At 35.5% G+C, this 22,199-nt stretch overlaps 1 protein-coding gene across 1 annotated transcript in view; it reads left to right on the forward strand.

Moving 5' to 3' along the window:
• EYS (eyes shut homolog) overlaps window positions 1–22,199 on the forward strand; it is a 1,671,360-nt gene that overhangs the window by 1,277,075 nt on the left and 372,086 nt on the right. Inside the window, exon 30 of the mRNA XM_060167756.1 lies at window positions 16,446–16,589. Coding sequence (XP_060023739.1) covers window positions 16,446–16,589 — 144 coding nt within the window. The remainder of the gene's footprint in view (window positions 1–16,445; window positions 16,590–22,199) is intronic.

Raw genomic sequence — 22,199 nt, forward strand, 5'->3', positions numbered from 1 at the left:
CTAGAAGTTCATCCATGTTGATATTTGTAAGAGTAACATTTCACTGTTGTATAGTATTCATTTATATGCCTCCATCAATTTATATTCTCCACATTCTACTCATGAAAATTTAGACTTTCTTTGTAATTATTTTATTGTATGAATTATACTCTTCTGACTATTCTTATACATGCCTTCTTAAGTACATATGCAAGCGATTCTTGAAAGATCTAGGAAAGCAATTGGTTCTAGTTTATGTACTTCTTAATTATTACCAGATAGTGCCAGACTGTTTTCTAATGTGTTTATACCAAATTTTTACTCACCCCAGTAAATATGTAACAGTTCAAATTACTGCACATCCTCACCAACACTTCCAATGATGAGACTTTTTATATATTGCTAATCTGAAAGCTATAAAATTATGTATCTAAGAGCAATATAAATGTGTATTTTCCTGAATAATAATGAGGTGGGGCATTATTTAAAGTGTTTCATTTTATGAAAATATCTTTGCTACAAATCCTTATTTTTTGTGATGTCTCATTCTCTGGATTCTGATTTCCATGATCATCAATGACTTGCTGGCTGACTATAATTTTCTTTCAATGTGAAATGGCTTTAGGAAAAATAATAATAAAAGAAGTCAGGACAGGGGCTTCCCTGGTGGCGCAGTGGTTGAGAGTCCACCTGCCAATGCAGGGGACGCGGGTTTGTGCCCCAGTCTGGGAGGATCCCACGTGCCGTGGAACAGCTGGGCCCTTGGGCCATGGCCACTGAGCCTGCGCATCCGGAGCCTGTGCTCTGCAGCGTGAAAGGCCACAGCAGTGAGAGGCCTGTGTACCGCAAAAAAATAAATAAATAAAAATAAAGTCAGGACAGAAGATCTAAATAGACATTTCTCCAAAGAGACGTACAGATGGCTAAAAAGCACATGAAAAGATGCTCAACATCACTAATTATTAGAGAAATGCAAATCAACAGTATAATGATGTATCACCTCACATAGGTCAGAATGACCATCATCAAAGTCTACAAACAATAAATGCTGAAGAGGGTGTGGAGAAAAGGGAACCCTCTTACACTATTGGTGGGAATGTACCCTGGTATAACCACTGTGGAGAACAGTATGGAGGTTCCTTAAAAAACAAAATAGAGCTACCACATGATCCTGCAATCCCATTCCTGGACATATATTTGGAGAAAACCATAATTTGAAAAGATACATGCACCCCAATGTTCATTGCAACACTATTTACAATAGCCAGGACATGGAAGCAACCTAAATATCCATCAACAGAGGAATGGATAAAGAAGATTTGGTACATATACACAATGGATCATTACTCAGCTATAAAAAAAAAATGCCATTTGCAACATGGCTGGATCTAGAGATTGTCATACTGAGTGAAGTAAAACAGACGAGAAAGATAAATATCATATGATATTGCTTATATGTGGAATCTAAAAAATTGTGCAAATAAACTTATCTACAAAACAGAGATAGACTTACAGATGTAGAAAACAAACTTATGGTTACCAGGGTGAAAGGGGTGGGGTGGGAAAGATAAACTGGGAGATTGGGATTGACATATACACACAGCTATATATAAAATAGATAACTAATAGGTAACTAATTAGGACCTACTGTATAGCACAGGGAACTCTACTCAATACTCTGTAATGGCCTATGTGAGAAAAGAATCTAAAAAAGAGTGGATATATGTATATGTAGAACTGATTCACTTTGCTGTACACCTGAAACTAACACAACATTGTAAATCAACTATACTCCAATAATTTTTTTAATCCAAAATATTAAATTAAATTAAAAAGAAACTTTTTTTTAAAAATTCAGTATCCCAATCCATATGACAGTTATATTTTTAAATTAATAAATTATCATTCTTATGTCCATCTTATGGCCATGCTTAGACAGCATGAGTTGTATACTCAGTGCCTGATCACCCCACCCATGATAAGAGCAAGTTTGGGGATCAAAGTGGAGGTCTGGGTCCTGGGAACTGGAAGCTTAATTGTAGATTTACTTGTGAATTTCTATGTATCTTGCCTTAGATTAATGATTTTCAAACATATTGAGCAAACTGTTACTCATAAACCTTATATAGAAATCAGAACAGAGTGGAGCCACTATAACTGAAGCATCACAGGAGCCCAGACTTACTCTGCCATCAAATACTGGGCAAGGTTATTCTGAGGGGGAAGGGAGAAAATACATATATTAGAGACTAAATAAGAACATAGGGACATAGCAATAGACTAAATACACATTAAAAGTTTTATAATGTTCTATGTAAGTCAATGGCAACATGTTTGAAGACTTATCTGAAAGAGATGATATTTTTGGAAAAAATAAAATTAACAAAATAATTCAAGAAAAGACAAAGACCAATTAGCAGATGTATTAAAGGAGGCAAGCGAAATTAAATAATGAATGTTCAAAATGCAGAATAGAATAATGTGGGTAGCATATAGCTAACTTGGAAAATTATAAAGTATTGGAAGGCAAGTTAAAAATGATCTTATATGCCAAACTAAAAGGCGACTATTTTGCAACAATGAGGGACCATTGAAGACTCTTTTAAGCAGTAACATAATATGATCAAATTTGTGTTTGAATAAGATATATTTAACAGGAATTGAACAAAGGAGGACCTTAAGTCATGAGAACTGGTTGGAAAGTACTTGGAAAAATACAGACAGGAGATGAAGAAGGCATTACAATTGAAGGAAAAACAATAGAATTAAATAACTGATAAGATGAATGATGTGGGTGTGGGGGGATAGGGACCAAAAGAAAAACATGGGATGACTATGCAAGATTGTTATCTGAACAACTAGGTAGATGGAAATTCTAAAATTAAAAACAAAATATTAGAGGTATGTCCATTCATTCATCAAACATGTACTGAATATCTGACAAAATTATACTAGTTTTTGGCAACACAAAAAAATTAAACTGTGATAGGGAGAGTGGCCAAGATAGCAGAGTAGGAAGACCCTGAGCTCAGCTCCTCCCATGGGCACACCAAGATTACTACTATTTACAGATCAATTATTGATGAGAAAGACCTGAAGACTAGCAGAAAAGATCTTCTACAACTAAAGATATAAAGGAGAAACCACAACAAGATGGATCAGAGTTACAGAGATGTGGAATAGTCAAGACCCATACACTTGGGTGGGCAACCCACAAATGGGGAGACAATTACAATTGTAGAGGTTCTCCCCAAAGAGTGAGGGTTCTGAGCTCCACATCCGGCTCCCCAACCCAAGGGTCCTGAACTAAGAAGATGAGCCCCCAGAACGTTTGGCTTTGAAGACCTGTTAGGCTTAATTTCAGGGGAGCCTGAGAACTGTGGGAAAGAGACTCCCCTCTTAAAAGGCACACACAAAATCTCACACTCTCCAGGACCCAGGGCAGAAGCAGTAATTTTAAGGAGCCTGGGTCAGACCCACCCACTGATCTTAGAGAGCTTCTTGGAGAAGCAGGAGGTAACTGGAGCTCACCCTGCAGACATAGACACTGGAGAGAGGCATTCTGGGGAAATCATTCTACCTCATGGACACTGGCCCTGGTAAGTGCCATTTTGGAATCCTCCTTCTAGCTTATTATGCTAGGACACAGCCCTGCCCACCAGCCTATCTGCACCCGTACTGGGACAACTCAGGCCAAGGAGCTAAAGGCAGGACACAGCCACACCCACCAGCAGTTGTTTGTCTTAAGACACGGTGAGACCACAGCCACGCTGGCACCCAGGCCTGTCCTCCAGAGGGCTCAGCAAACCAGTGTACTGGCATTAGCCCCAGGACCCAGGCTCACACACAACTGGATGGGCACCAGCCCCGACATCCCCTGATCACTGGCTCAACCCACCAGGAGGTGGACACTAGCCCCAGGACACTGCAGTAGCACAGTCTGCTGTATCAGGACACTATTCACCCACCAGCAAGCCAGCACCAGCCCTGGGATCCCTGGACACCAGCCATGCCCACAAGTACCAGCCATGCCCACATCATAAACAAAATGCAATAACAAGAGGAGGCAAAATCTTATGGACACATTACCAATTTTTTACAATAAATTATAGTGTACAGCTCCATCACAGAATCTTTTTATACAAAGCCACTTATGTGAACACTGAAAGAAATCTGTCATGTAGGTCTTTAATCTCGATTTAACAAAGTTTGTACAGTAGGAAATTATATCAAAAGTCTAAAAAAGCACAGTGAGTTTTTTGTCATGTTCTAAAATTTTTATTTACATACCATAAAAATGAATTACATATAAGGGAACTCCCATATGGCTATCAGCTGATTTTCAGCAGCAACTCTACAAGTCAGAAAGCAGTGGCATGATATATTTAAAGTACTGAAAGGGAAACCTACAACCAATAACACTACACAGCATGGCTTTCTTTCAGATTTGATGAAGAGATCAAAATTTTACAGACACACAAAAGCTAAAACAATTCAGCACCACCAACCACCTTTACAAGAAATGTTAAAGGGATTTCTCTAAGGAAAAAAGAGGCTACAACTAGAAATCTGAAATCTACAAAATATTAAATCTATAGTAAATGCATATATAAGGATAGTAAATCAGTCATGTATAAATCTAGTAGGAAGGTTAAAAGACAGATGCAGTAAAATCATCTATATCCACAATAAACAGTGAAGGGATGCACAAAAAAAAAGATGTAAAGTCTGATGTCAAAAACAGTAAACATGTTGAGGGGGAGTAAAAATTCAGGATTCTTAATTCATTTGAACTTAAGGTGTTAGCAGTTTACAATAATTATATATATAAAATTATATATATATATATATATCCTGATGACTACAAAATAAAAATCTATAATAGTTAAACACAAAAAAGATAAAGGAATCCAAACATAACAATAAAGATAGTCATCAAATCACAAGGCAAGATAGCAAAACAAGAAGAAAGGAACAAAAAGAGAACTACAAAATGTCCAAAAACAATTAACAAAATGGCAACAATTGCATACTTATCAATAATGACTTTATTCCATGTAAATGGAATAAATAGTCTAAACAAGAGTCATGGAGTGGTTATATGCTGCCTATAAGATAATCACTTCAGATATAACACAAACACATGCAAATGGAAATTTTTTTCTTTTAAAGCCAGGATACCAATACTTATATTAGACAAAAGAGAACTTAAAATAAACACTGTAACATGAGACAAAGAAGGACATCACATAAAATCAAGGGAGTAACCCAAGAAGCTATAACAATTGTAAATATATATGCATTCAATATAGGAGCACCTAAATACATAAAGCAAATATTAACAGACATAAAGGGAGAAACTGACAGTAACACAATCATAGTTGGGGGTGTTACTACCCCACTTACATCAATGGGCAGAGCATTCAGAAGGAAAATCAATAAGGAAACACTGGTCTTCAATGACACATTAGACCAAATGAACTTAATATATAGATATATAAAGGGAATTCCCTGGCAGTTCAGTGATTAGGACTTTGTGCTTCCATTGCAGGGGGCACCAGTTCGATCTCTAGTCAGGGAACTGAGATCCTGAAAGCTGCATGGTGCGGTCAAAAAAAAATAGAAGTCTATAGAACATTCCTTTCAAAAGCAGAAGAATATACATTCTTTTTAAGTGCACATGGAACATTTTCCAGGACCAATCACATGCTAGACAAAAAAAGTCTCAGTAAATTTAAGAAAATTGAAATCATATCAAGCATCTTTTCCCAGCACACACTATGAGACTAGAAATCAACTACAAGAAAAAAACTGGAAAAAAACACAAACATGTGGAGTCTAAACAATATGCTACTAAAACATCAATGGATTACTGACTAAACCAAAGAAGAAATTGAAAAAAATAAAAAACACTTGGAGACAAATGAAAATGAAAACACAGTGATTCAAAATCTGTGGGATGCAGGAAAAGAAGTTCTAAGAGGAACACTTATAGCTATAAAAGACTACTTCAGGAAACAAGAAAAATCTTAAATAAATAAACTAACCTTACACCTAAAAGAACTAGAAAAAGAAGAAGAAACAAAATCCAAAGTTAGTAGAAGGAAAGAAATCATACAGATCAGAGGAGAAATAAATGAAAAAGGGACTAAAAATATAGAAAAGATCAATGAAAGTAAGAAACGGCTTTAGGGAGATATAAATAAAATTGATAAACATTTAGCTATATTCAACAACAACAACAAAAAATGAAAGAAAAGAAAGAAAGAAAGAGAGATGACCCAAATCAATAAAATTAGAAATGAAAAGGGAGAGGTTACAAGAAACCACAGAAATACAAAGGCTCACAGTATATTATTATGAACAAATACACCAATAAAATGGACAGCCTAGGAGAAAGAGACAAATTGCTAGAAATGTGCAGTCTTTCTAGACTGAACCAGAAAGAAATAGGAAATATGAACAGAATGATTACTGGTAGTGACATTGAACTAGTAATTACAAAAAAAAAAGAAGAACAAAAGAAAGAAAGAAAAAAACCAACAAACAAAAGTGCAGCACCAGATAGCTTCACAGGTGAAATCTATCCATCTTTTAGAGAAGAGTTAATGCCTATCCTTCTCAGACTATTCCAAAAAAATGAAGAGGAAAGAACATTTCTGAACTCTTTCTATAAGGACAGCATCACCCAGCTTGGTAAAACTGGACAGAGATATCACAAAAAAAGAAAATATTGCTGATGAACATAGATGAAAAATATTCAACAAAATATTAGCAAATCAAATTCAACAACATATTAAAAGGATCATACATCACAATCAAGTGGAATTTATCCCTGGGATGCAAGGATGGTTTAATATTTGCAAATCAATCAGTGTGATACCTTACATTAACAAATTGAAGAATAAAAATCATATAATCATCTCAATAAATGCAGAAAAAGCTTTTGAAAAAATTCTATATCCATATATGATAAAAAAAAACCCAACTCTCAGCAAAGTGGGTTTACAAGGAACAAATCTCAAAATAATAAAGGCCATGTATGACAAACCCAAAGCTAATATCATACACAATGGTGAAAAAGCTGGAAGCATTTCCTTTAAGATCAAGAACAAGTCAAGGAGGCCCACACTCACCACTCTTATTCAACATATGTTTGAATTCCTAGCCATATCAACCAGACAAGAAAAATGAATAAAGATATCCAAATGAAAAGGAAGAATTAAAACTAACACTGTTTGCAGATGATATGATACTGTAAATAGAAAGTCCTAAAGATGCCATGAAAAACTGTACTAGAGCTCATTGATGAATTAGGTAAAGATGCAGGATACAAAATTAATATAGAGAAATCTGTTGTATTTCTATACATTAACAACTAACTACTAGAAAGGGAAATTAAGAAGACAATTCCACTTGCAATCATATCAAAAAGAATTTAAAAACCTAGGAATAAATCTAAATAAGGATGTAAAAGACCTGTACTCAGAACACTATAAGACATGGATGAAAGACACTGAAGTTTGCACAAACAGATGGAAAGGTACACCATGTTCATGGATTGGAAGAATTAATATTGCTAAAATGACCATATTACCCAAGGCAATCTCCAGATTCAGTACAATCCCTATCAAAATACCAATGGCAATTTTCACAGAACCAGAGCAAAGAATTTAAAATTTTGTATGAAACTCAAAAGACCTAGAGTATCCAAAACAATCTTGAAAAAGAAGAACAAACCTGGAGGTCTCATACCCCATGATTTCAAACTATACTATGAAACTAAACAACATGTTACAAAAACAGACACATACATCAATAGAACAGAGTAGAAAGCTCAGCAATGAACCCACACTTATATGAGTAACTAATCTATCACAATGGAGGCAAAAATATGCAATGGGGAAAAAACAGCCCCTTCAATAATTGGTGTTGGAAAAACCAGACAGCTACATCAAAAGAATCAAACTGTAACTCTCTCTCATCTCATGCACAAAAATAAATTCAAAATGGATTACATACCTAAATGTAAGACCTAAAACCATAAAACTTCTAAAAAGAAACATAGGCAGTATGCTCTTTGAAATCAATCTTAGTAATTTTTTTAGATATGTCTCTTTAGGCAGGGAAAACAAAAGCAAAAATATATAAATGGAGTTCCATCAAACTAAAAAGCTTTTGTACAGTGAAGGAAACTATCAAGAAAACAAAAAGGCTACATTATGAATGGGAGAAGATATTTGCAAATGATATATTCAATAAAGGCCTAACAACCAAAATATATAAAGAACTCATACAACTCAATATCAAGAAAACAAACAACCCAACTTAAAAATGGGCAGAGGATCTAAATAGATATTTTTCCTAAGAAGATGTACAGATGACCAACAGACACATGAAAAGATGCTCAGCATCACTAATCATCAGGGAAATGCAAATCAAAACCACAGTGAGATATCACCTTACACCTATCAGAATTCTATTATTGAAAAGACAACAAATAATAAGTGTTGGTGAGGATGTGTAGAAAAGGGAGCCCTTGTGCACGGTTGAAGAGAATGTAAATTGGTACAGCCACTGTGGAAAACAATATGGGGATTCCTCAAAAAATATTAGTGGAACTATCATATGATCTTTTTCACTCCTTGGCATTTATCTGAAGGAAATGAAAACACTAATTAGAAAAGATATAGGTACTCCTCTATTCACTGCAACATTAATTACAATAGGAGAGATATGGAAGCAACCTAAGCGGCATCAGTAGGTGAATAGATAAAGAAGTACTGGTATATAAGATTCTTTGAATGACTTTGATGTGGAAAGTTCAGGACATAACAACATAACAAAAAAGCATAAAGACCAGTCAAAAGTTCTACTCCGTCTACATGTCTTAATAAATGTGATGTACTAAATACTAAAAATTTTTTAAAGTACTTGTATATACGTACAATGGAATATTAGCCATAAAAAAGGAATGAAATCTTGCCATTTGGAACAACCTGAATGGACTTACATTGCATTATGCTAAGTGAAATAAGTCAGGCAGAGAAAGACAAATGCTGTATGATTTCATCTATTGAGGAATCTAAAAAACAAAATAAAAACAAAACAGAAATGAGTCAAAAATACAGAGAACAAACAGGTGGTTGCCAGAGGGGAAGTCGTTGGTGGGAGGGGATAAATACGTAAGGGGATAAGTAGGTAAGGAAGATAAAAGGTACAAAACTTCTAGCTGCAAAATAAATGAGTCATGGGTATGAAATTTACAGTGTATAGAATATGGTCAATAATAATGTAATATCTTTGTATGGTGACATATAGTAACTAGACTTATCATGGTGATCATTTTGAAAAGTATCGAAATATAGTATCACTATGTTGTGTAACAGGAACTAACATAGTGTTGTGTGTCAACTATACGTCAAAAACAATCTCTCCCAAAAAAATACCCATATAAAAATTGATCAGATTTGTGGTCACCATAGGTGGGGGATGGGGAATTGGATGAAGGCAGTCAAACGGTACAAACTTCCAGTTATAAGATAAATAAGTACTAAGGATGTGATGTACAACATGATGTATATAATTTACACTGCTGTGTGTTATACATGAAAGATTTTAAGAGCATAAACCTTAAGAGTTATCATCACAAGAAAAATTTTTTTCTATTTATTTAATTTTTATGAGCTGGTGTATGTTCACTAAACTTCTAGTGATAATCATTTCATGATATATGTAAGTCAAATCACCGTGCTGTACACCTTAAATATACAGTTGCTATATGTCAATTATAGATCAATAAAACTGAAATAAAAAAATTAAGCCATGATGCCTACATTTAAGGAAATCACAACTATTACATAGTGAGTCATACAGGAAAATGTCACTGTACAGTTTAATAAGTGCTGTAATAGGAATATATAGCAAGTATTTGTGATAATAATAAGGAAGCTATTGTTAACTTGATATTGAGAAGGAAGATCAAATTAAAAAAAAAAAAGCAACAAACCGTTTTGGATATACTGAGTTCAGGTTGCCTATTTTCCTTCCAAATGGGTCTATATAGTAGAGAGCTGGATATATAAGGTCAGAAGCTATCTGTGCTAAAGATAAAAATTTGAGAGTTTTCAGAAGCTAGAAAGGAGCTAAAGTTGTGGGAACAAATGAGATCACACAGGGAAATTTTCTAAACTAAGTGAAGGAGAAGGTATAGAAATAGACTAAAGATTGGTAGCTACTAGGAAAACATGTCAAGTACAATGTGAGATATTGATGGGTCTTTGTATCTTTCTTGTCCTAGCTTTATTTTTACTACGTGGAAGGTATTTTTGGTGTGTTAAACGATGTTTTACTTGGTTTTATTTTGAGAGAGGTAGGGTTATAGCTTTAAAGCTTCAGATTTTTGAGAGAGTCAAAGGGCAGATCATGATGATCAACCCTTCTTTGACAGAGAAACCAAGGGATAAAGAATAGTATTGCTAGATTGGCTGTGACAGTGAAGGATGAGAATTATTTTTTCACACCTTGTTTCCTTGTGCATTGCTTTGGTCACATGCAGAGCAACTCTCCTCAGGCTTCAAGTTGAGGAATGAAGTAGCAATGGTCAAAAGGAGAAATGTTAGCTCTGTCCTGATTTTTGCAAGTGCTTTCTATGGAGGAGAAAAGTAGATGCAACAAAAACAGCAGCTGTGCTAGCAGCAACAAGAGTAATTGATAATTCTCATCAGGCACTTAACAAATTGATAACTTTTATGAATTAATATAAATGTGAATGTCTAATATGGGGAAATTATCCAGGTAAAGGTAATAATTTAGTCCATGAGACTTGGGCTATCCAAATCTAAAATAATTTTTATAATTCTAAAACAGGAAAATATATGATGTAAAAATATTTACTTTAATTTATATGCTATTTATTCTACAGTGCTATGATGATATTACATATATAAATAGTATAGGTACTATATATACTTATATATATATATATAAATCTTTAAGACACTGTAGTTTCTCATCATTAATATGTATAGCATTTAATTCTATTTCATTGGCCTTAGAACTTATTTTTTTAAATTTTGGAATAATATAGATGATTATAACTTTTGTGTCTTTGAATATTATTGGTTAGATATATTATTTTTTAGTGATGAATCCTTCTTCAGGAAGAGAGATACATGGACTTATTGACTGGTGATACTCTTTTTAATCACATAATTTAATAAAATTAGAATCATAAAAAAAGGAATGTAATATTTTTAAACTAAAAACAAAATAAATAATTTCATTGCATTTGTATGATGTTCTTTCTGGAGAAAGTAAGAAAAACTGAACAAAAACATTTCAATAGTAATAATTTTTAATGTCTATTGAGTAAATCAAATTTATTTCCATTATAAAGGAGCAATAGCAAACAATATTGTGTTTCTTCTAATACCAAGAATTACAATAAAGATATATGGGTAATTTGTGATTCACTGCATTTGTAGCTTTATTTGTATGTTAGTATGTCATTTTCTGGGGTTAGATCAAGGAGACCTTTATACAACATAAGAGGAGTGTGCCTCATATGTAAACAAGGTGTTCCATTTCTATTCAGAATGAATAACACTTGTGCTCTCAGCTGCATTGTGTTCACAGTAAAGGTATTAATCTCTTCTGTGTTTTCTTTATCATAAAGTACTCCATGGTGGTCTCCTGGACAAATTTCAATTAACTGACTGTAGTTCTGATTCATACTTTAGAAATACATTTGGCAATAAAAATTAAATTCATCCATATTTTTAACATAATGTGCTTCAGACTCAGTACTGAGGTTCCATAGCTTCCTTTGACAATTTGAGAGTTTTAAATAATATAAGGGATTTAAAAGATCTTTCTCCTGGGTTAATTTATTGGATTTACCCATGACTCAGACTGATTTTAAATTTTTTAAGCATGTTAAAGTTAATATACTTTGTTATATCAATCTATATGATTTTTAATACATTTAAACATTACAGATATCTATGTTGTAATCAGAAGCCACTAATTAATTACTATATGACATATTTTGTAAGATGTTTAATACATATTTCCATATAAAAACCTTGAGGTTTTTTTTCCATTTATAATTGGAAGAAAAATGAATTTAAAGTGTATTCAAATAGCGTTGCCGAAGAAGCTTTTGGAAGCAGCAGGAAAACACTCTACCTAACCCCAATTAGTCTTGTTTTCTACATTCAGGGCAGTTCTGTTTTTCAACATATCCACTAAACATGATGATAATGAAAATTAATATGGTTAGAAAGCAATTCAATTGCAAATGTTTATAGTTCATAATTGTTGTTTCCTGTCATAACTTTTGTAAAACCTGTCAGCTCTGAAAAAAAGGCTCAAGGAGCATGTAATCTAGACACATGCACCTAAATTATACAGTAGCTATTCTCCTGCAAAGCAATGCAGAATTCATTTTTTAGCAAATTGAATTATACTTTTATTGCTCTTGGTGAGTTCACTACTTCTCAGGACAGGTAAGCTTGATTATGAATCCAAATATTTTAATTCATATGTGAACCCTTATATAAAGAAAATTTCTTGTGGATTTATCAACAATGTGAAAAGTTTAACCACAAGAAGAATGCTAGAACCCCATCTCTATAGAGTTTGCTCATTCCATTTTAATTATAAGAATGTCTTTCTGTCCCTTTTTTTCCAAAACTACCACAAATGAAAATTTTAGCTATATTTTTATTTGTCTAAGAATGTTTTTGCCTAAAATGTATGAAACTCATCATGCCATAGGGAGCTGCAAAGATAAATCAAACACAAATCTTGCCATAGGAGAATGAGCAGTACAGAAGGCAGATGGGGTGGGTTTTTTTAGATATCCCCCCATCCCCCCACCCCTGCTCTCATTGGTTCTTACATCTCACAGTTGCTCCTTGGTGCCAACAAATGTCAGGAAAAATCGTCAAGGGAACAGGGGAGTTCTGTAGTTCCTGAAGGTTTTTGACCAAAGATCTTAGATTATTACAACTAATGTTGATGTCACAACAATGATTTCACAATGAAGACAGCTATCAGACACAGTAGGAAGGAAGGCCATTTAGAAAGGAGCCATTGCCAACAACTGAGTTGAAATGTAATAAGAACTTAAGGGCAATGGCAGCAGAAGGAACACTGCAAGTTTTGATCTAAGAAAGAGGTGACAGGAAGCAGCAACTAGTTTGAGAAGAGATGGGTGGACAACCATGCTGAGTCTCTAGGCCTGAGAGAGTAGGTGCCAAGAGCAAAACGACAGAAGAGGAGCAACAGGAAAGACAGAGGTGGATTAGATGACCCAGAACAGCGCCTCGAAAACTAAGCATTATGGAGTGGTTGAAAGGGCCATCTGGAAACAAGCTGTCAGGCAGGTAGGAAGGCAGTCAATGTGTAGTGGTGTCATAAGAGACAAGGAAGGAGAAAGCTTTTATAAAAATAAGTCTTAAGTATTACAGAGGCAGGTGAGCATTATGGAAGGATTTGCAAACTGGGCCTAAAACCTTTGACAAAAAAGATCCAGTAAAATACAGAGCCAGGAAGGTAAATTTCAATGAGATAAAGATTGTGCGTGGAAGGCCAAGGAATGGTGAAATATATGATGTCACATAACTTATTTTTTATTACTTTATAGCTGATTTAAAATATTGTGTTAGTTTTAGGTGTACAACAGAGTGATTCAGTATTTTTGCAGATTATACTCCATTATATGTTAATACAAGATAATGGGTATAATTCCCTGTGCTATACAATATATCCTTGTTGCTTATCTATTTTATAAGTAGTAGTTTGTATCTGTTAAATCTATATACCTACTTTGTCCCTCCCCCTCTTCCCTTTTCCCTTAAATCAGTTTGCTAATAGATAAAGTATATAATTTGTATCTGACAATACAAAGTTATAGACAAAATCAGGATGTTAAAAATAAACTTTCATACACCAGATTATAATGTTGTAAACAAAATGAGGTACCATATCTAAAAGCAAGATTTGACTAGAAAATACTCTTCATATAAAAAGAAGCATCATTTGAAGAGGAGAAAGGATTTTAAAGACATGAAGACACGATTTTGAGAAAAATGTTTTTGTAGAAAGCTATCCTGTTGACCTCACCCTGCACCCTCTCCCACCCATCACATCTGACAGTGTTTAAGGATAGTTAAAACCCTATCATTCGGAAAGGAACATAACGGACCAACAGAGTCATGCATTCATATCTGAAAAAGCCAAAGCAGCCTGTGTGTGTGTGTGTGTGTGTGTCTGTCTGTCTGTCTGTCTGTTTGTCTGTCTGTGTCAGTGTCTGTGTGTGTGGAGAGAGAGATAGGGAAGAGATTGACCACTAACTATACCTCCATAGACAGCAGGGAAGGAAATGTCTACCATGGTCTAGATATGGACTCCTCAGGAAAGCCATTTGGCCTGGATTCACTTGATATTCTGCCCCAATGGTTTTCCTAGTCAGGTGCTCAAGACAACCTTAGCATTCTCCTCAGCTGTCCTGAACTTTAGAGAAGCTTCCTCCCGACTCTAGGCCCATGACCTCACATTTCTCAGAGCTTCTACTATTGAAAACTTTTCGTTGTAATTCTTTCTTTGCATCTTTTGAGATATAAATCTTTTTAAAATCTTCTTGCCAGTTTGACAACCAAAGACGCCTTTCTTCGGGACCCAGAACCATCTCTTTGAAATGCAATCATCAATAAAGATAGTGGCCCTCTCTGTGGGCAGATAGGAGCCTTGTTCTAAGCTGTAAACTATCTTCTGTGATGAAGACATGAGAGAGTTTATGTTTTTAGGGGATAGGGCCAAATAGCGACACAGGTAGCCCATGGGCCCCCCACCTCAGCTCTTAAAAAATCTGCCACCTTTTGTTTCAGAGGAGTTGAGCAAAAGCTGAGTTCTGGCCTCTCTCCCCTATTTCAATAGCCTTGAATAAAGTCTTCCTTACCTCTTTCACTTTGTCCAGTGCAACTCTTGCTTTAACACAGGCAAGTAGTTGTTGGCAGCAAGAGTCTGTATATAATGTGAAAAACCAGAGGGGACCAAGTTAGAAATGAAGAGACAAAATCCTAGGAATTGTAGCTGGCAAAGGGTGTCTAAAGATTACACAAATGCTCATGAGTCATAGGGTTAAAATACAGGACATTCAGTTAAATTAGAATTTCAAATGAACAACATATAATTTTTTAGTATAAGCTTAACTCATGCACTGTTTGAGACATACACTAAAAAATTATGTGTTGTTTATCTGAAACTGAAATTTAACTGAGCTCCCTATATTTTATCTGACATTCCTACTGTGAGAAAAACAGTTTTAAACATCTGTTCTTCCTAGAGAGCAGAGGACTGCTTACAACAGTATTGGTGGCCAGCTGTAATAGCTACACTTTACTATGAACTTCTCTCTCCTTTCTGCCCACTTTGCCCTCTCTGCAAAGCTCAAAGTGTCTGAAACAGCAGCTAGCTTGAGAGGAGGCTCTAAGAACACAAAAAGAAGAGAAACCAACTTCTTCCTGCCCGGAAAACAGGCAGCGGGTGACAGGTGCCCTGCAGGCCTTAGCTGGTTGGAGGGGGCTGGGGAAGTCATATCTCTAAAGGAAGATTTAAATGTTGATAAATTTCTTAGCCTGGATTAGCTTCTGTATCATTGTATAACTCAGAAAGAAGGTAGGACTCATAGGGACTGCCAAGTTTTCACCCAGAGGCAAAGAAAATTTCCCCCATTGTGAGAGAGACAAAAATAAAGTTCTAGCCTCCCATATATTATATTACACTTGTTCAGTGTATCAAGTCTATAGATCTAAATATATATATGACAATAAAATACTTTCCAAATTTTATGTGCCTCCAGATTTTATGAGATTAATTCATTTAAAGAATAATTTTAAAAGGATAACTGTAAAAATTATTAATCACATTGCATATTATAGTAATACTACTTATAAAATATTTAAGTATTATTGACAAGCACTAAATATTAATGAATATTAATAAAATACCTCTATGAGACAAATTTCTAATCTTTTTTTGTTAGACTTTTTAAAAACTTTTTTATTGAGGTATGATTACATCAAATAAAATTCATGAACTTTAAGAGTGTAATTTGATGTACAGCCATTTGTATCACAGGATATTTTAAGAGTCTAATGAAAACTATTATTTCACATATGCAGGGACACATTTTTAATACAATATCACGGCATTTTTTTCATCCATCTAAAATTTTTGCTTAAAATTTTTTCCTATGAACTGGTAGTTAATTACTCGAGACAATGACTTTACAAATTTATTATACTTATATATCTAAATTTCTTGAAATTTGGCCAAATATCTATAAATACCAGTGTTATCATTTTATATGAATGTTAACTATAAATGCTATGTTCTCATCTACTTGATTAGCAATAAAATGCTATCAGAACATATATTAATATGACTTTTTTTTTTAGATGCAGGTTTATTTTTTCCCTCTTTCAATGGGAATTCCTACTTAGAACTGCCTTTTTGTACAACCCTGAGGAAGGAACGTAACAGAATTGTTAACATCTACTTGACTATACAAACAAGCACTTTGAATGGAACAATTCTCTACAGTGAGTATTAAATGTTTGACCTCCTATATGTCATGCTTCTTTCTCAAATATTAACCTACTGAATTAATGAATTATTAATTTAAATGTTTTGGGAAAACTTTTCTAGCCCAGTGAATGAAGTATTACCAAAAAGAAATCTTGTTTCTTTCTAGTGTTCTTTAGCAGTTTCTTTAATTTATGAGTCACTTAATGAAACATGACTTACAAACAGGCTCTGAACCAGCAAAGAAGAATACAGCAGGCATATAAATTTGACAGCATATGGCTATAGCAGTGAAACAGTAGTGCTGCAAATGTTTCAAATAGCATATTTTTTATAATATAAATAACTAACATGAATTTTATTCAATACTTGGTAACTTGGAAAAAAAGTATTTCAAAGCTGGTATTCATTTGACAGTTGGGAAAATTCTTATCACTCTTTAAGCATTATCTTAAATTTAGCTGGCAAAAAAAAAAGTAGTATTAACAATATTTGTTTAAGGAAATACCTCCATGTACAGGGTTCTCTACATTTTGGTCTCTTTCACTCATGGGCAAATACCACTAAAGTGTATTGCTTGCAATATTACAAATGTAACAATTGTTTTTTTCTCTTTTGAAATGAATATACCATAGTTTTAATAGTTCCCTATATTGGAGATACAATGTCTTCAGTACTTGGATAGATGATCCACTGTAAGGCAACTCATTATTTCCCAAAGGAGTTTCTCTTCCACTTTGAAATATTTTGCAAAATCGATTCATCTTACTGTACTTTCTAAACAAAACTTAAACTTTTTTATTACTTGAATATGAGAAAAATGCCTAAAAGAAGAATTTTTGGAAAACTGGGTATAGTTAAAAGCTTTGAAGATTAAGTTAAAACTGGGAATTTATGTTACATTTTAGAAAGAAACTAACTTGTCAGAACTAGGCCAGCATTATTTATTTCCTAGGAGTGCGAGTGCCCCTGTTTAATTGATAGCTTTAAATTATTTCATTAATTTATGTTTAAAAAAAGAGAAGAAAATAATAAAAGAAAAACTGATTTTTTATATGGGAAACCTAAGTGGTGATAGGTGACTATGAAATTTGGAGGTAATATTGCATTTCAGGGGGAACAAAACAAAACATAAAGCAAAAGATATAAACATAATACTTTAAAGCCACAAAGAAAGCAAAGTCGTTTTCTGGCTTTGCAGTGTTTTAAGTTACCTAGATATGGAAGGTGTTTCCTTGTGAAAAGTGTGTTTTTAGCAACTGAAAACAGCTCATAGCCAAAGAAGCAGACAACCTCTGGGAATTCTTCTACCCTGGGCCTGCGCTGCAGGCCCACGTCCAAACTGCCACTCAACTTTCTCTTTCTGAAGGCCATAGACATACATGCCACGTGTGTCCACTCTGTTCAAGCTGGTGCTCTAAAACAGTCAAACCTAAGCTGATGTTAGTGCCATACAATTAATTTTGCCTTTTGTAGCCAATGACCTACCAAAAAAGTCAAACTAGAAATTATTAATGAGAAAAGAGTGCCCTTGGAATAATGAGCAGCCTGTGTCTTTGTCTTACATAATTGTTGCTATCACAGCACTGGATGTGTGGACACTGTTTACTCAAGGGAGTTTCATAGCCTGTGAAGGGAGAAAATATTTTTGTCTGTAGCACATTCTTTTTGTTCATGTGTAAGTGGTAATTTAATCCCACACTCTTGGGAAGACCTCAGCAGAATGGTTTATGGGTTTGCTGTCTTCACTCCTCTTGGAATCTGTCAACCTCATAAAAGCCTCACAACAGATGAACACAAAGATTTTTGTGGTTCATTTAGACACCCGCGATTTTAAAGGTGTCCCTTAATTTGACTTCAGGACTAATTTTCTTTCCTTTGAAATCAGTATATTATGTGTAGGAGCAATTAAAAGTCATGAGGAAATTAAAACAGATGTTAGAGTGTAAGGTTTTTTTGGTTTTTTTGGGGGGTAAAGGGGTTGCTTTTTACCTTTGCTATTTTTCCCTATTCCTGAACATTTTAGCAAAAACTGAATTTCATTTCACAAACATTTATTGAACATTTTTGCTTTGTATCATCACTTATTAAAGGGAAAACGATAGAGAGAAATATTAGATTGATAAGCCAATGACAGTTTTGAATTATATTCCTAGTTCAAAACTGTAGCTTTATCTTTTCTCAGTTTGCCTCAACAACTAATTGATGTTGAAAAGGGAACAAAAGGGAGATAAAGTTTGAATCCTTATGGGGTTACAGTAAAATTCCTTAGAAAGGATAGTTTTTAAAAGAACTCTCTGTGGGAGAGAGACAGCTCTGAGAACAGCAGTCAAGATGAAAAGAAAGCTTTTTGAATCTGCCACTGAACCAATTCAGAATTCTGGAACACAGTCAAAGGAGCTGCTAATAGGTCACGGGAGAAGGGGTGAGACCACACAAAACTCTTTAGGTGCACTCTCAGAAAATGAGCTCTGTTCAGCAAGCAGCATCAGTCAGGTTTTGTCATGGGATTTATTACTATGCAGGTGAATCCATTCTGTGCTATTTCTGTGAGAAGAAATAAGCAGGCCCTTTGGAAGGATGTGATCTGAGAATTAGGAGAAGACATTTGACCGAGATGCAGGAGGCAAATTACATGAGCAGCTCCAGTGGAAGAACAGAATTCAGAAATAATCTTTATATTACTTAGGGTCTGTATTTAAGAAAGAGAGCAAAAGGACTGGTCTTAGAAATTTATTCCAGGTAGGAATTGATAGAACAGATAAGATTATTGAAGCCTCCTTTCTGGTGCATTTAGGAAGGACTGGTAGAAGAGATATCTGATATTGCTGAAGAAAAAAATTAAATCTGAAGAATCATAACCTCTGTCTTTCTCTATAAAATGACTTCCCCAGCAAAATACACAATATCTTCATTAGACACCTTCTATGCCAAGACCAGTGAGACACCACAGCATTGCCTGACGTCTTATTAAGAAGCATCTTTTCTCATACAAAAAGTTTGCTCCATTTTTTAAATCAATTTTACAACGTGTAGCATAAAGTTCTCTGAATGCCTTTACCCCTTGATACTAGCTTCCAGTGGAGCTTGCTCCAGACAGAGAAGGGACAGAGTGGGATTGAGAGCAGGGTTGCAGGAAGTCATGCATGGCCATTCATAAGGCATCTAGAGATCCCTTTATTGTATCATCATTATGCGGCAGCAAAGTCAAACTCAACAAATAGTAACTGAGTGCCACAAAGTGCACTGCACGCTGTCAGGCCCTGGGAGGGGTACAAAGATGAATAAGATGTGGTCTGTGTCTCGCTTCTCACCATTCAATGGTGAGATCCTATGAGCCTAACTCCATGAGAAAGCTGACTGTGACAGTTTTTCAACAGGAGTACACAGTAAGGACTGGGGCTGAGTGGAGACTCATAATACCAGGAATCTGGGCTTATATGTCTTCTCTAACTAGGGAACACCTCATCGTCTGAATTGGGTTTTACAACTATTCCACCCACACCCTCAGTACTTCAACCAGGGCCTTGCATAGATGAGCACTTGATTAGAATAGTTCTTAAAGTTCTGTTTGTGAGTTACACAACTTTGGTGGTTACAATAAAAAATTAGTAGTTATTGAAACTTTATTTTAGGGAACTATTCTGTTAAACATGGCTATACTTTCTTCCAACAAAAGGGTATAGATTTTTCAGGATTTAGTCAAAACATAGTTTGAATCTGGGGCTTCCTTGGTGGTGCAGTGGTTGAGAGTCTGCCTGCCGATGCAGGGGACACGGGTTCGTACCCCAGTCCGGGAAGATCCCACATGCAGCGGAGTGGCTGGGCCCATGAGCCATGGCCACTGAGCCTGCGCATCCGGAGCCTGTGCTCCGCAACGGGAGAGGCCACAACAGTGAGAGGCCCGCATACCGCAAAAAAAAAAAAAAAACACAGTTTGAATCAAACATAACTTTTTCCTGGGTCTGCTTAAACAATTAAGAACAGAATGGGGGTTGGCAAATTTTTCCATAACAACCAGAAAGTAATTTTTTTCTGCAGACCAGACGGTGTCTGTCATAACTGCTCAACTCTGCCAGTGTAGCATGAAAACAGCCATAGAAAAAGTAAATAAATGAATGTGGCTGTGCTCCGAAAACACTTTACTTACAAAACCAGTCGATGGCAGAATTGGCCCATGGGGCAGAGTTTGCCAACCCTTGACCTAGAACGATGTGATTCATTAAACTTCTCTTGAAATAGACGATTGTGTTTAAAACAACTAGATTCTATTTCTATGACTGAAATTTATGAAGAAAAAGATCAGTGAGCAATTCAACTCTGCTTCTGATGTAATTAATAAGGGAATGGAACAAGGTTACTCCTGGTCGACAGAGGAAGGGGCAGAAACAAAGAAATGAGCCTAGTCAAGACTGAACTTGCTGCCGTGCCCACCTCAGGAATGGTGTCAACCAGTGATTAGGAAAATTACTCTGGAGCTACTCTACCTGGCTCTGCCCTTTGGCACATTACTGAACATCTCTGTAAAATGGAATAATATTAATAATAACAATACCAAAGATGTTAAAAAGTTGTTTTAAGATTGAGAGAGTTACCACGTTTAACGTGCTTAAAACAGTGTTTGGCATACGGCAATGTGCAGTAAGTGCTCAAACATCTTGTTCAGATATGCTTTAATCCCTCCTCCCTTGTGCCTGCCAGACAAGGACTCTAGGAATGGGAAGCCCAGGATATTTTTATCAAATGGGTGTCATTCATGTTGCATCCGTTTGATAGACATCTCCACTGTGGAAAAGAAAAATTCGACCATGAAAAAGTCTAAAATCAGGACTGCGACAGCACTGAGATGAAATTGGTGCAGTTTTTAGTTTTCATTCTTGTCCATTTCATCTAAATAAAGAGGATTCATTCCTCTCAGACTCTGGAATTATGACTTTGTTTTACTGGTTAAGCAGAGTTAGCAGGCTAGGAAAAATTAAAATAGGCTTTCTGTAAATTTCAGAAACTGGCCCACTCTGCAGCAGCATGTGGGAAATATGTAATAATGAATTATGTATGCCAGCCTGCTTCCAGGCTCTTTCACCCTCCCCAGAGCTGCTCTGCCTGCTGTCCATCCAGGGACCAGCCAACTCACCCCAACTGTATCCTACATACATGCTGCTCTACGATGTCTGCAAACCATTAGCTACTGAGGTTGCTGTTGTATTGCTGCTGCTCTGGACAAACACAAACCTTTCAGGATAGTGGGGAAAGTGGAGTTCTAGAGCTGCAGCAAAAGCCTGGGTTCAGCAGAGAACCCAGGGCAAGCTGGGAGAACAGTCTTTATCACATGCCACCAAGGTGGTACCAGGAAGGAAGACACCATCAGCTGCTGCCACAGGCAGTTCTGATCCAAGTATCAGGAGGTAACAACATCACCCAAGACTTGAGCCCAGATCGGTTGTGAGCTGACTGTACAACATAGAGCCAGTCAATGAAACTTTGTTTTGTAACTGACCATGAAACATGCAGATGTAATTGGTACTATCAAATTCACAGGGTTTGAAAACATATACTTAAAAGTGTTTTGAAAAACACAAAGTACCATACAAATGTATGGTGTTATTTATTTCATGGGAGATGGTAGA

This window comes from Lagenorhynchus albirostris, chromosome 12, assembly GCF_949774975.1.
Source record: "Lagenorhynchus albirostris chromosome 12, mLagAlb1.1, whole genome shotgun sequence".
NCBI classification, from domain to species: Eukaryota; Metazoa; Chordata; class Mammalia; order Artiodactyla; family Delphinidae; genus Lagenorhynchus; species Lagenorhynchus albirostris.